The sequence below is a fragment of the Bombyx mandarina genome, chromosome 22 (genome assembly GCF_030267445.1).
Source record: "Bombyx mandarina strain Sakado chromosome 22, ASM3026744v2".
NCBI classification, from domain to species: Eukaryota; Metazoa; Arthropoda; class Insecta; order Lepidoptera; family Bombycidae; genus Bombyx; species Bombyx mandarina.
This window is the reverse complement of record NC_143228.1, coordinates 7,269,694-7,284,971: the sequence shown is the minus strand read 5'-3', so window position 1 is coordinate 7,284,971 and position 15,278 is coordinate 7,269,694. Positions and strand designations below refer to the sequence as shown.

The window sequence follows — 15,278 nt, the reverse complement described above, 5'->3', positions numbered from 1 at the left end:
ATTTTATTTGTCTAAACTTTGGACGTAGCGAATTTGTTGGTGTCGAGAAGGTTAGCCCTAGCGACTGTTTCCGGAACTAAGATATAACGGATTCTTTGACCTAACAATGGGATAGTTTATGCTTGTGATTTCATCGTTGGACATTCAAGAAGTAAGGTAAATATTCTATGAACAAAATCTTCGTATTCCAGTAGATACATATTTCAAAATTGGTTCGCAATGAAATCAAGATTGTGATTGTTTACATACACACAATTAGTTAGTACAGCTTATATTCTATCTGTCAGACAGTTTTGCTAGTCCAATGACTATATTATTTTGTATTTAACACTAATAATGTTTTGTGCAATAAATAAATTGCTATTTTCAAATTGAAAATACTTTTACAGTTTTACCTCGTGTTTATTATTGTCTATAATAATATGTTATTTCTGACTTTTCTGATGCTTTATAGTTTTCGTGATCACGGACGATTGACCATGTCGTATAATATTACGCTAATAATGAACGCGAGAATAAAGCGTAAAAACTGTTTTAACTTGAGTATTTTAGATTCGCGAAAACCATAGAAAATCACTGTATGTGCCTATGCGTATTCAGATAAAATAGAAAAGTATTTGAAAAAAATCTACTAGCTTTCTTTTGTAATTCTGTTCAATTTCTGATCTCGGCACAAAAATAACTTAAATCCTTTTACTGGGATTGATTATACCATTCATATTTGTTGTAAGTCTTATTAGCTAGAAGAGACGGCTGGTACATTACAAGTAGGAACGAATTGTGGATTGAATAGCAGTTTCCGACTACAGACAAAGTTAAGCTGTTTATAATGACGGGATCACTTTAGCAATCCCTCAATCTCCATAAGAAATATAAAGTAATAAGCACAAAACATAAACTGAAAAAAGCGTATCCGTAGGCCCACAGGTTCCAATAGATCCGTGAGGTCAGAGTGGAGAATCCGAAAGGAAAAAATAAAAAATAAATAGAAATATGTGTACTGGATAATTACCGGAACTATATCGTCATAACTTATATAACCGGAACGAATCGGTGACTACAATAGGCAGGGTGGTACTTACCTATTTACACGCAATTATAAAATATCGTAGCACTAGTAATTATTTCGTCTTTAAAACACAACAAGGAAAACAAGGTTTTTTTAACTGCTTAGATTGGTGAACGAGCTCACCATTGTCCCATATCAACCTACATATATTAACATCGTAAATAGCGCCTTGAGAAATGAGTTCAACGCTCATTGTTATAATACAACGGCTTCCCCACCCTTCGGACTGAAACGCATTACTACTCCACGGCAGAAATAGGCAGAGTGGTAGTAGGTACCCATGTGGGGTCACAAGAAGCCCTAGCAAGAGTGATTAGACAAATTATAACTTTTGCGAGTTTCATTTTTCTTTCATGATGTTATATCTTAGCCGTGGAAATCATTCGTGAACATCCGTTAAAAGCGTAGGTACTTCATTAGAAAAAAATGTACCTACTTATCAGTGGGATTCGAACACCGACATATTCGATACGGCCGTACCAGGCGTCTTATCCGTTAAGCCACTACAAGCTTCAAAAATATAACAAAACAATCAAATTGTATTAAATTATCATCATATTTGAAACAAAATATACAAAAATATAAATGTGAAAAAACAGACAAAATTGTTAAATTACGACAACAAATTTATTTATAAAAATAAAACTTATGTAGCCTAAGTTTCTTTTTAGTCGTCCGCAAAACTGTTTGTATTTTTTCAGTCCCAAATTTCCTAGAGTTGAATCGAAAGTATAAGATATCAAACTATAATAGCAGTGACCTAATTGTAGTCCTAACAATTAAAACCTGAAATTATCTTCAACTAAACTGCGCATGTTCTTTTCTAGTCAATAGTGACACATGCGTAGAAAAATTTCGATCAATAAATTTAAAATTAGCGCCATTACTTTCAACATTATTTAAAGTAGCTTAATAAGTCTCAAAGTAACTGGATAACAATTATCATCAAAACTTGTAGGGATACCAAACATAGTTGATATAATTTTTAATAGTGTTAACAATTAACTGAAAACGAAAGTTTAAAAATTGCAGTTCCAAACAGTAAGTGCCGCTTAGTATATTTCAAATTCTTTTGTTACAGCACCCAATCTTTTTTTATGTATTTTTCTTACAATACAGATGATTAAATTATAAACTATTTGACAAGTAGCCCCATTTGGTAATAAACTTTATTGTTTTGAGACTGAGCAGTGCCGCATTGCGCACAGCATCCCATTCAGTGTAAGACAAGATCTCGACTATTGACATAACCTATCGCGCTGTGTGATACGAATGTTTCGTAATTATTTTGTATAAATACGGTACAAAAAGTGCAACAAAAATTTTTTTAAGTTCTGAGTTTTGATAATAATCACGGATCGCAAACATAAAATTAAATTTCGTGCCAAAATGGGTTGGATTTCAATGAAAAATCATATGGTATGTATTTTATTACCCTACTACAACGTCTTATGTCATTTATACAAGTCTAATGATCAAGTAATAATTTATTCTAGAGCATAATTTATTAAAAATACGACTTTTTTTACAATTATTACATTGGTTTTATATTTTAATGTTTACTTTCATTCGATGTACATATTTTATGAGTACATGGCATTAAATTAAGTAAATAATGTTATGCACCAAAACTGAAACTATTTTTTGACAAAAAAAATTGGCTATATTACAGATAAAGTAAAAACCGTTGTCAAAATTTTCAAAACTCAATATTTTTAATAAAATTGCTTAAGCAGATAAATATTGCCTATAAAATAACCGACTATTTATATACTATTTATTTTCGTCTAATATTTATAGAGATGTTTTAAATTGAATTTGTTCTGTAACAAATTTGTATGAAACACATTAAATAGGTAAATAATATTATACGGATACATAGATGTGAATACACTTAATATTAATGTAGATATATTAAAAAGTCAAACAAACCGATTCAGAGACGTTCCGAATGTTGATTAATTTTCATGCGGAACGCTTCCGTAACCGCTTTCCCGCGCGTTTGCAGTCAACAGCGCCACCTCAATAGACGTGGCTAATTTCGGAACACACACATGTCATGGAATGCTGCTCAGTGTGCGCGTGTCTTGTTTGTTTTCGTTTGCCTATCTAGTTTACAGTGAACAGTAAAACAAAGTTTGAAAATTTATAAAGAAATTAAATCATAAGTGATCAAGGTAAGTAATTTAAAATTGAGTTCCCTGTTATATAACAACAACTCGTGAAACAAAACAGAAAACCTGATAATGATGACACATTTTGCTTTTAATGTATTGATAACAATAAACTGACCCACATACAATTTGATATCTAAATTAGTACTATAAAAATAATTCATTTTTTTGTGAAAGTTCACATTTCTGAACACGATAACAAAGTCACATTCTAACCTATAAACTAATAGCTAAAATAATTTTGTAGGTATCTTAAAATGCATTTACATATTACTGAAATAAATTACATTATACTTTATTGCTTTTGACTGGTTTTTTAGAAAGTACCATAAGTTTTATTTATCAAGGTTTTAACATAAACACATTGTCTAAGTAACCTTCCGTTTCGGCGGGAAAGTCAGTCGCCTGTAGATAAAACAGTAGCAAACCAACTACCTACTTAAATATAATATTAAGTGTATAGGAAACTTAACTGTTATGCTTCATTAGTATGAACATCTGAAGAAAGAGAGAAATAATAATTGTTTTAAAAATATAAAAATAACTTTTATTTATAAATAATTTCAGGGGCATGTTGAGATCCAGTTGAGCAGATCAATTTTGTTAATTGTTAAAGACGCAGTCGCTAAGAAGATGAATAAGAAAAATGGATATCAATCTGACGATGATAACATAAGATACAAGCTTAATACTCAATACTTCAATAATAATTTAAAATCCCCTAACAAACATAAAAAAGAGAAACAAAAAATTATTGATGATGATGAAGTTCGCTACAAGTTTCCAACAGTACTACATAGGACAAAACCAGCTGAGAATAAACTAAAACCCAAACAAAAAATTAAAGTCAATTTCTGGAGTAACAAACAAACCAGTAACCGATTACACAATGTGGATCCAAAAAGCAAAACAAACAGACGACACACAGTGGGCGCACCAAACCTGGATAAAAGTGATAAAGTGGTCAAAGTACGTAAACGGGTGTCATTTTTACCATCACCAATATTTTCTGAAAACCATATACCAATGGTAACTGTGCCAGATGACTTAACCATACAACTTAATGAAGAAGAAGCCAATGACTTAGGTGAAGATTTAAACCAAGCATTTGTCAACAATGGGACTAAGGTTTCTAAGAGAAAGTCTTTAAATTCAGAAAACCAAATGAGTACAAAGCATAAAAAGAAGCAAGATTCAGAACCTCGAATCCAGGGTAATGAAACTGAATTAGAATTTTTCTCAAAGTATGTTGTACAAAAACTTAGAAAAATGGAAACCAATCAGCGTATTTATTCAGAGAATTTAATAAACACTGTATTAATGTTGGGACAGCTTGGAAAACTGAATGGAAAGTCAAAGATAGCTGAAGTATAATTTGATCATAATATATTTTAAGCATAAGCTATTTAAGCATGAAAAGTATAAAATAAACATAGTATATTAAGAGAAAGACTAACTTTTGAGAAATCATGTGCCTATTGTACAATATGTATGTATTTATAACTTACAACAAAAATAAGTAAGTCGCATCACAATTTTCTGCAGTTGTTGCCACATACAGTATAAAACTAATGATCTATAAACAGATCTCAGTTGATTTGGCAATATATTTGTTACCGCTAATCATAGTTAAGTGTAAATTAAATAAAGTATATATTTATTAAGATCACAATGTATAAAAGAGTTCTTATGTACTAACAGTGAACAATCTTAAAGCTTGGAGTGTTTAAAATTTGAATTCACTTAACATTGCAAATCATTTTAGTCTGCAAAAAGTGCTCTGCTAATTTTGGGGGGAAATACTATAACATTTTTTATTCTTCTATTCTGTTGGGTGAATATTACTTTATTTACACATTAGATAATTAATCTACTATTAACTAAAAGGCTTAGATAATCGTCATTTTATAGTTTCTGTTCACTAATTTAATAGAAAATACTATTTTATGGGAATAATACTGATATCACATTTAATTACAAAAACAAGTTTTGTCAATGGCTCAATTATATTGAAATTACTGTTCTATCACTTGAGAATTTGTGTTGGCAACCTACTTTGGCGATTCTGATTGCTTTTAGGGCTGAAACTTATCTAATTTGTTTTAACTAATTACTGACATACAACCACAAATTGTACCAATACTTGCATCTATTGTAAAAAATTTACTCGCTTGTATTAAAAATATTGTAACACTTGCAAATATTTGGTGTTACGATTTGACACACTGCACAAATTTCATTAAATAAATATCTTAACATTATCATAAGAAAAACTTTGTAATTTAAACTAGCATAATTTCTAGGTAATTAAATCAATTCAAACTATATTGTTATGAAATAGATTTGATGTTTATATCAGTTACGTTACATGTTGACCATCACCATATTGTGCCTTATGTCACTAAAAAACTTTTTCTTTAGCTGACGAAATGAAATGGATATAATAGAGAAAAAAATGTTATACAGTAAATGTGCCAATTCATTATTAGATTTGACAAAACCTTTCAATCATTTTCGTTTGAAGAAATATTATCTTTTACATAATACAGTACAAAGGAATTGAAAAAACGTTTTACATTTACCCTAAAATAGTGCAATGTTACGAAATGTGAATATTTTCATATTACATATTATTATGTGTGTGTTATTATGAATATCTTTGTTCAATATCAACTGTAAAAACGAAATTAAGTATACATTTATAAATCGTGCAATAAAAATGAAATAGGTGTAGTATGGCGTATTTTTAGTGGTTTGCGTTTCTTTTAACAGAGATTACATACATACACTATTTTATTTATACTATGGGATCATTTAACACTTATTTTCAAGAGTATATTTTAAAATTTTCAAAAATAATTCCCTCTAAATGTAACTGACATATCAAATGTCGCGTATTAAATCAAAGTAATAAATCAATGTAGACAACTTTCTGGTTAATCGGCTATTCCGGCACTATATTGCAGTCCTTCGTCAGCTTCATATGCATAATTTTCTTCCTTTAGCTTTTCAAGCTTCTTTACTGTCGCTAAAGGTGAGTCGATACAACCTCTTATCTTCGCATAGACCAGTACCGATGTCCATATAATTACAAAACAAATTCAAACCTCGGCCAACCCCTAAGGGACGCATGACAAATACTAATCGACGATTTTTTTCAAATCAATTATTAATAAAAGGACATGACGGGGTGTTTGTGAACCGCACTTATACAATTATAGGGACAACCATCTTAAACCAGAGGCCACGTTTACCTGTTTAAAATGTTTTTATGGCCTGCTTGTAATTTCGACGCATAATTATTTGTGACAAAGCCGTTAAGACAGTGAAAAACTATTCAAAAGATTTTTTACTTACTATAGTAAGGTGATTTCCATGAAATGATTTTTACGAGATCAACTACTCCGAGTTGCAGTACCGTGCCCGTTCTTCGGATACCCAGACATTTTATGTATAAACGAAACTTATTCGATGGAGATCGTTTTAAAACTTATGCTTCGTCACGGGTCTCTAGTTCTAGAAATTTCTATCAAAGGTCTATTGTTCTAAGAAATAAAAGAACATCTACTAACTAACGTTCTTTTTCTTTCCAATACATTTTAAATCGTTGATGAAGGAATGACCGAAGAACGCTCGCTCAAATTCTTATAATTTTTAAACGTTGTGGAATTGATTTGAAAATTTCAGAATATATTTTTGAATAGTTCTCTATCGATTTATAACAACAAAATTTGAAGCTTCTACACCTATTTCCCTCCTTAGAAATCCAATCATATTTGTCAGGTTTTAAAGATGTTTTTTTCATTCGCACAGTATTTTTCGTAGTAGATCTAAATAATATGACATCATGTGTTTGACGAAAATAGAAAATATATTTTTGACTTATTTTTTCATTGCTCGTGAATATAATACATAAAAATTGTCATGAAGATTGTACATTTTTACAAGGCATGTTTTATGGCCTTGTATGAAATAAATAAATAAAAAACTTTAATTTAAAAGTGTTATCATTTCCTAATTGAAATCATAATAAAGCGAAAAAGTAAAAAAATGAAATCATCAAATTTTCCGCGCCTTATTCAATTCGAAGCAAACTTTTTAAATTTCAGATCCTTTAAAAACCTCAGAGACAGCGAACCTTTTTTAGAAGTGTTTCAAAGTTTCTTCATTTATTTTTTTATAATGGTACGATTGCTAAGCCAGTTGAGTCACTTGGAAAGGATGAAAAGGACACCTAAAACTTGTTTTAGTTTTGTATAAATATTAATTAAAAACCACGTTCTCTCATCACTGAGCGAGAAACACTCGATTTCCTCTTGAACGTCTAGGAAGGAAGTTTGCGACAAAAGAACAAGATTTTACATTTTACGTAAAAGGATTACTAAGATCCACTTGAAATTACTTTTATAAATTCAATATTACGTATGAATGAACACGTTCACGAAAAAAATCCACATTGGGTAAAATGCAGTTCTTCGTCCAAGTTTGAAGGGTGGCACAGTCGTTATTAAATTCAACTGAAACTTCAACCTCATTTATAATGAGCAACAAAGACAAACATTAACTTTTTATTCTTGATGGTCACCGCAAAGCCTCAAACTTCTTAACTTTATGCAACAATAATAAGATTATTAAAATGAGCGCGTAGGTCATTAAAATGTCTGTCGGATTAAGGGTCATGTTATACCGGTGCTTAAATCCCCGAGGCAGGTACCAAGTTTTCTAAGGTAACATGCATTGAACTCTGATGATCGACTTCCACAATGAAGGAATAACATCATAAAATAAAGATTGAAGTCGCAAAATTTGAACAAATTCGTAAATACAAGTTGTGGGGCGTATTGTATGTAGACAAGTATGGGTATGTACATTATTTCTAAGACGAAGCAATTGTGCATACTGCTCTGAAGGGTAGGACAGCTGCTAAGCATTCCAATTGTGATAGCTTTCACGTTATGATGTCTATGAGCTCCGATAACCACTCGACACCAAATAAACTGAGGCTTATGCTGATTGCCTTGAGAGGCTATATCAGCGTTACCTTAGCGTGTAGGTGAGCTCTCGGGGCTCAAACCGGAGATGTTGCTAACGCTGGCCCTAGCAAGAGCAGTGCTTCGCAGAATCTACCAACGGATCGGAAAAGCGATTCACTGAGAAGATCCGGCGAGAAACTCAGTAGGCAGTGTATATGGGTTAATTTACGGTAGGACGGTGACCGGTGCTTGAGGTAGGTACCTAAAAGCACCGTTAATGGATCGAGAGGACCGGAATGACGTGATTAGGGCGACGTCAACTGTTTACCATTCGGTCCACTGGATCGGGTATGATCACCCACTAATGATAGGTAGGTACTATACAGATACTGTACTAGAGCAACCAAAACGAACCCGCACCGCTGATTTAGATATAAAATCAATCAACGAAATAATTACTACCCTGCTAACTGGTTAATAAAATTAATACTGGATACTTAAATCAGTAAATGCGTCCTGAAATAAAGCTCAGATATAGCGTTTCCTCAACTCCATTTCACCTAATCAAGACTATTAACTCAGTTGTTTATAATTTTGAATAACGTTGATCTAAATTTTGTTTATAAATAAATAAATATTTGCTAACAATCACACCACGTTAGGTACCAGATAACGGAAATAAATGTAATATTTTTATTACACACATACATATTTTATATTTAATAGGTATACATCCATAACCATGGAAAAGACATTTTATATTTATCATACAAATTTCTTCCCTTGGCGGGATTCGAACCCGCGACCCCCTTGTGTAGTAACCATGTCACTTACCACTACACCAGATACACCACCACTACACCAGAGCGGCCATAAATGATTTTTACCCGAAAATTAGAAATTATTGTCTTATAGAGCGTTTTCCTCTTGGTTGTTTGTAAACGGTTGCTGGGCGACGACTCTGAGCGCCGGCACGCTACATCCGGCGACTCCGTCGACCCCCGACCCGACCGCCGCCGCCCAGTCACTCGTCGGCGCCCGCCCCGCTCGGCGGAGTAATCTCGCACGCGACTTCTAGCTTGTCATTTAATTTTATTTTTCTCTGAAATCCTTTGTATAAAGAAACCAATTTACAGAATATTTTGTGTGAATACAATTTGAATATTTTGTGGAAACTACATTTAAAGAATAAATAATGCTTGCTTTGTTTTGTTTATAAAATTTGCTCGCTAAATTATTTTCTGAACCTTTATTCCTTTTTTATACAAAAAAAATCAAAGAAAATTTGCTTTTGGCAAATAAATTCAATATGGATTTAGTACACCGTTTGCACTATTTAGTGTTGTCTCAAAAGTCTGATTTAATGACAATGGATCGGGAGCAAAAAATGCGTATGCGGCGACAATCTAGCTTGCCTGAATACAGTAAAGCGAATAAAACACGCCAGCGGTTGGAGCAAGTCTACTTTAATGACGTAAGTTCTTAAAACATTAAATTAATTAAAACAACGAAAGTATTTTTTCTTTATTTAATTACAACTGACTTTACGCTTTAACCTCGCGTTTATTTTCGACTTTCGTTTTACTAACTTTAAAAATATATAGGTATCTTATCAACAACACAACAACTAAAACAGATTATTTTCATATATTTATTAAACTATACTTATATATACTTACAGCTTGGACTACCTACTTTAGAAGATGATATTATTATTATTATTACGTCTTATGCCACAGTAATTTTCAGTATTATTATTTAATTAATTATACAACAAGCATAAAATACAATTGTATTTAGGATTTTGCTGTATTTGGTTCTTCCAACTTACTCACTAATAAGTTTTTAAACGCAGCCTTATCATGCTGTATAGTTATTTTAAAATCACATTTTCAATAAACTATTAAAAGCTAAGTCGAGATCATTCCAGGTTCTATATATTTTCAAATAAATTTAAAAAGTCTCTGGTCACTAATTTGTGTAGATACTTTAGCGTCATTTTTCCTATTATTCTAATTATAAAAAAGTATAGTTGTGAACAAAAGCTATTAATAACAATTTCTTTTCCATACTTATTCGCTAGTAGCCTAAAGAGTTATCCCAGCTACGGCCGGACGGATAGTAATAACTAGTTAACAATTAAATTACAACATCCAAATCAAATAGCCATCCTCTTACTTTTATGTAAATTTGTGGATGATCTATGTAAACACCTAAAATAATTTTTATTGAATGCCATGCAATGTCTTCGTCGTCTGTTTTTGACTGACGCACGATTCAAGAAACTTCAATAGTTCTGTTTTATGTTATAGCAATTTTCTTGTCCACTGTCCTGACGATTTCTATCATGTGATTCAGGGCTGACTCTCTGTGGTATTCGGGGTCTGGATGTTTACGCGTGGACGTTTCCGACGCAAATTACACAGATGAAAATCCTAGAATGTGGAATGGATAGTCATTTAAAATGAAACGCTTATATTTCTATTGCAATTCTGTAATTACATGCAGTTTATATTAAGCTAAGGTTAAATATTATAATATTATAATTAATTTGGCTGACTTTGTTGACAGTTGAAAGAAAATTGCTGAGATAGATTTTAGGTGCAAAAAAAAACTATCTTTACCATATAATACTTTATGTACCTACCTATTTATTGCGTTGTTTTATTTCAATCCAAGGAGTATCTAGAAAAGGAGCTCGGTTAGATCAAATGTAGGTACTTCGCTCAGGAATTGGCATGAAGTGACAATTAAAGAACTATTCTAAAAATGATCTAAGTACATACTTAAAATATTTAATAATAATATAAAATTAGCGTAAGGGTAAGTGAGCCCATTGTCCACCAGACCATAAATTATTATTGAACTCTACTTCTATCTATACCTTGATGTAAGCGCCGTAGCTAATCAGACACATGAAGTTGCCGTCATTGTCACAACAATGTAGTTGAGAACTGTCTTACCCTTTGATCTACAATTAATTATTATTTTACGGGGAAAATAGGCAGAAAGAAAATAATTTTTTGATGTTAAAAAAAAAACTATTTACAGAGTAAAATAAGCGAGATCTTAACAAACTTCTAATACTGGATAGTTCCCGAAAGGCTTGAATAAAGATAAAATGGCTTGCAGATAACCCGTCTCACCGTTGGCGTCCATCCGCTGCGATAAGGCGGTTGAGGGCGGTTTTTATTTGCACTTGACACGCATCACGTCTATCTTGAACCACTTAAATATTCTGAAGAAAACGAAACACCTATAATACTGTACATTTGCATTAAGGAACAAAATTGGGGCTATCGCAAACACCAGATAAGCTTCATTTTATCTGGTGTTTGCGTGTCACGCAATTGTTTATTCGGGTCGTCGTCACGAATAGTTGTGTTCGGTGCTCACTGATTACAATTTACTTTGCGTGACCAAATTGGTCCATAGTTTTATCCCATGCTTCATAACTAAAGTCACGCAGCGGCAATTCTAATTAACCAGCCTAGTTGTGGAAACGCGAAACGTCTCTTAGGATTTGTGGTTCAGAAATGACGGAATTTCATGATCACACTATAGCATTATAGTCTACTCGCGAATTAAAAAGGTAACTCAATATTAGGGAAACCCATTTCTTGATACTAATCAAGAAATGGGTTTGCCAACCCTACTCAATCAAGAAGAAGAACTATCTCCTTCTTCTTGACTGAGTAGGGTTGGTAAACCCATATTTTTAATAATTTCCGTAGATGTTGAACTAACGGAATCCCTAAGGCACCACGTGAATGCCGGCATCCATCTTGCGTTAAAGTAATTCTAATTTGCATTGGAATAACAGTTATCTTCAGACACAAACGCGAGGTTTCTTCACGAGAGAAATAGGTCGATGTTAATAACCCGTGTGGACTCCAAACTCCAAACCCACGACTTAAGCGAACAAAGAGTAAGAATTAAGGTACAATACAATAATTAATGCGGTTACCAAAGTAATTATAGTTAGTATTTGAAGAAACTTGAATTTGTTAGGAAGGATAGGAGTTACTGAGAAGCTTTGGCTAGAAAATAAGGTTAGTAAGTAGTAGTAACATACTACTACAAGTACAGACGGAGGGACACCAAGTCTCTAATAGCTTGACATGGAGGAAGCCTTACAGATCAACTCAAACTTTTATCTAAACTAATATCCATTTCCACTAATAAGACTCGATGGACTGCAATTAAATGCTCACGGTCGTTTGATTGTTAACAATACTGATAATGTCCTCTAGACAGTTGTTTATGATCATTTATATCTCTCTGTTATTACCTTCTATAAGAGCGTAACAAATAAACACGTGCTGGTATTATATAGCTATTTATAAAAAGCTAAATTATGACTTTTTGATAACTTGTAGAGCTCTTATCAGGATTTTAAAAGAATTCAGAAAATATAAATGACTCGGTTCACTCTTAAATGTTCTATTTAGTAGTTTTGCATAGCCACTATGGCAAATAAAATCGATTTCCTTGGTCTTAGGGTTTTTACTTAAACATACCTAATATGACATTCACACAAGTGCTTAATGTATTATCAAATCATGAAACGATTTTGCAGCCATTCGCTAGGGCTAACTTAAAGTTGCATCACTTATCATACTTATTAGACGGTACGCCTAATACCAAATGCTTAAAAGTTGTATATTTGTAATACAAGTATTGCTTCAAAATCCACAAGTTTCCAAAATTTTATTCGTCACATATCATAAAATGTAATTTACTGGTGGTAAGACCTCTTGTGAGTCTGCACGGGTAGGTATCACCACCCTGCCTATTTCTGCCGTGAAGCAGTAATGCTTTTGGGTTTGAAAGGTGGGGCAGCCGTTGTAACTATACTGAGACCTTAGAACTCATATCTCAAGGTGGGTCGCGGCATTTACGTTGAAAATGTCTATGGGCTCCAGTAACCATTTAACACCAGGTGGGCTGTGAGCTCGTCCACCCATCTAAGCAATAAAAATAAATTTGTATGCTTTGATACGATTATGAAAGAGCAATGTTTAATTTCAAAATGGCAATGCTCTTTCATCGAACATGAATTGTTGACTGGCCCAAAAAAAACCTATGACGTATTATCGAATTAAGATCTGTAAGTTTATGGATATTCGTTGTTTGGGTTTTCTTTAAATATGAACATTATATAATTTATATTAATATAGCATTATTGTATTATTGTAGATGTCTATGGGCTCTAGTAACTATTTAACACCAGGTGGGCTGTGAGCTCGTCCACCTATATAAGCAAAAAAAATATTAATAAAACCATTGATCGAAAAACGGATTGTGTAAAATAAACCTCAAAAGAAGAAACAGAAAAGTCCCTCCCTCTCTACGGTACCTATGGAGGAATGGATTATTACTGAAAATTTAACTTAAAGAAGGTTGACATCAGGCAGGGTGCCAGTCGTAAAAGTGATGCCAAATCCCTATGCAGCATGGCAAGAGAACATGCTACGTCAACCTCACATAATGTGAAATAAGAAGAAGAAGAAAAATAATTCATGATTTTTTAAAAGAATTCGTTATTTCGTTATTTTTTTTACTTAACGTATGCCTTTTTCTCATTTTGTTAGTAAGGCTCTTTTGTGATCCAACACTGCCTAAGCCTTTTCGGTCAGAGATAACGAATCTTTCTTATTTTTTACATTAAACAATCCAAGAACCGTAGGGAATATAAAATAAACAAATAATTCATGCAATCATGATACGAATCCTAAACATATACGAGATATTTACATACAATGTATACTCAAAACCTCCAGTAAAGTCAAATTCTACGTAATAAAAATAACTGTTTACTCACTTATAAACTTGGTTCTGTTAAAATATATGAATGTTTACACAAAAAGTTTTCTGTCTAGGCAAAATTACAATATTTTTACACAAAAACCAAAAACTGCTTTAGAATAAGGCCACTGTTTACATTTGGGACATAGCTTTTGATGACCCAAATAAAAAAAAAGTTACGTCCAAACATTGGAAAAGCGATGCAAATTTCTTAATTTACATCACAGTGTTTGGGTGGATTCTTGAAATTCGTTGAATCTTTTTCCGTGCAGGTGAGTACCTATCTAATTTTTTGTTATTCGGATGAAAAAGACGTTATAACATTATCTATACATACTTTAAATACATTTTGTATTTAAATTACGCTCGACCGATCGATAGAATCAATCCCTTCGTTCGTCTCTTTCCCCAGCGCGCTATGGTAACCATTTTCTTCAAACAAGATTTTGAGACTTTGACAGTAAAGAGTTCTTCACAGTAGCCAGTGGCTGCACTCCTGGTATTGCTTATATTCTTGAGCGATAGTAATTACGTTGCCAATTTCTCTTTTTTTTTTCATACCTAAACTGATAGCCTTGAGAGGCTATGTCAGCGTAACCGGGCGAGTAGGTGAGCTCACGGGCTTCAAACCGGGAGTATTGCTAATACTGGCCCTAACAACAGTAGTGCTTCACAGAATCCTCGACCGAATCGCAAACGCGACCCACTGAGATCCGGCGAGAAACTCAGTGGGCTGTGTCTATGTGTTAATTTAATTCTCTAGCTCTGGTAAACACTTACTACACCAGGTTAGCCGAAAGCTCGTTTGTCCAACTGCCCTGAGATTTCCTTCAAGCTCAAATTAATAAAAGGTGCACCTATTTTGATAATGAATAAAATATCGATAAAAATGAATATTGCTACTCTCATTTATAAGAAACGTATATTGACAGACGTTAATATAAATGCAACACACATTTTTTACTGTACATTGGTACTTCTGATATACTTCTGAGCTCATCTGATGATACCGGAGCCCATTGACTTGAATGTCAATTGCGTCATTGAGAAATTAATTGGGAATTTTAATTGTTTTGTAGTAATCATTTTCCTATCCTCGTCGAGTCTAATGCACAAATTATTGGCGGCTGAAATTTGCAGGATGGTTAAACCCACGGCTATTCCGTGGTTAAACCAACTGGTGCTAATATTATACGTATTTTAAGTTTAGTTAAGTAATCTATATTCATGCATATTTTAATTTATTTATTATAA

At 32.8% G+C, this 15,278-nt stretch overlaps 2 protein-coding genes across 24 annotated transcripts in view; both read left to right on the top strand.

The window, feature by feature from the left end:
* The window catches only part of Stacl (SH3 and cysteine-rich domain-containing protein), a 182,620-nt gene that overhangs the window by 134,806 nt on the left and 32,536 nt on the right, over window positions 1-15,278 (top strand). The window lies entirely within an intron of this gene.
* Window positions 3,087-7,244, top strand: LOC114249295 (uncharacterized). Its single transcript, XM_028182813.2, has 2 exons — window positions 3,087-3,246; window positions 3,811-7,244. The coding sequence occupies exon 2, from the start codon at window positions 3,877-3,879 to the stop codon at window positions 4,615-4,617; it is 741 nt and encodes a 246-aa protein (XP_028038614.2). The 5' UTR covers window positions 3,087-3,246; window positions 3,811-3,876; the 3' UTR covers window positions 4,618-7,244.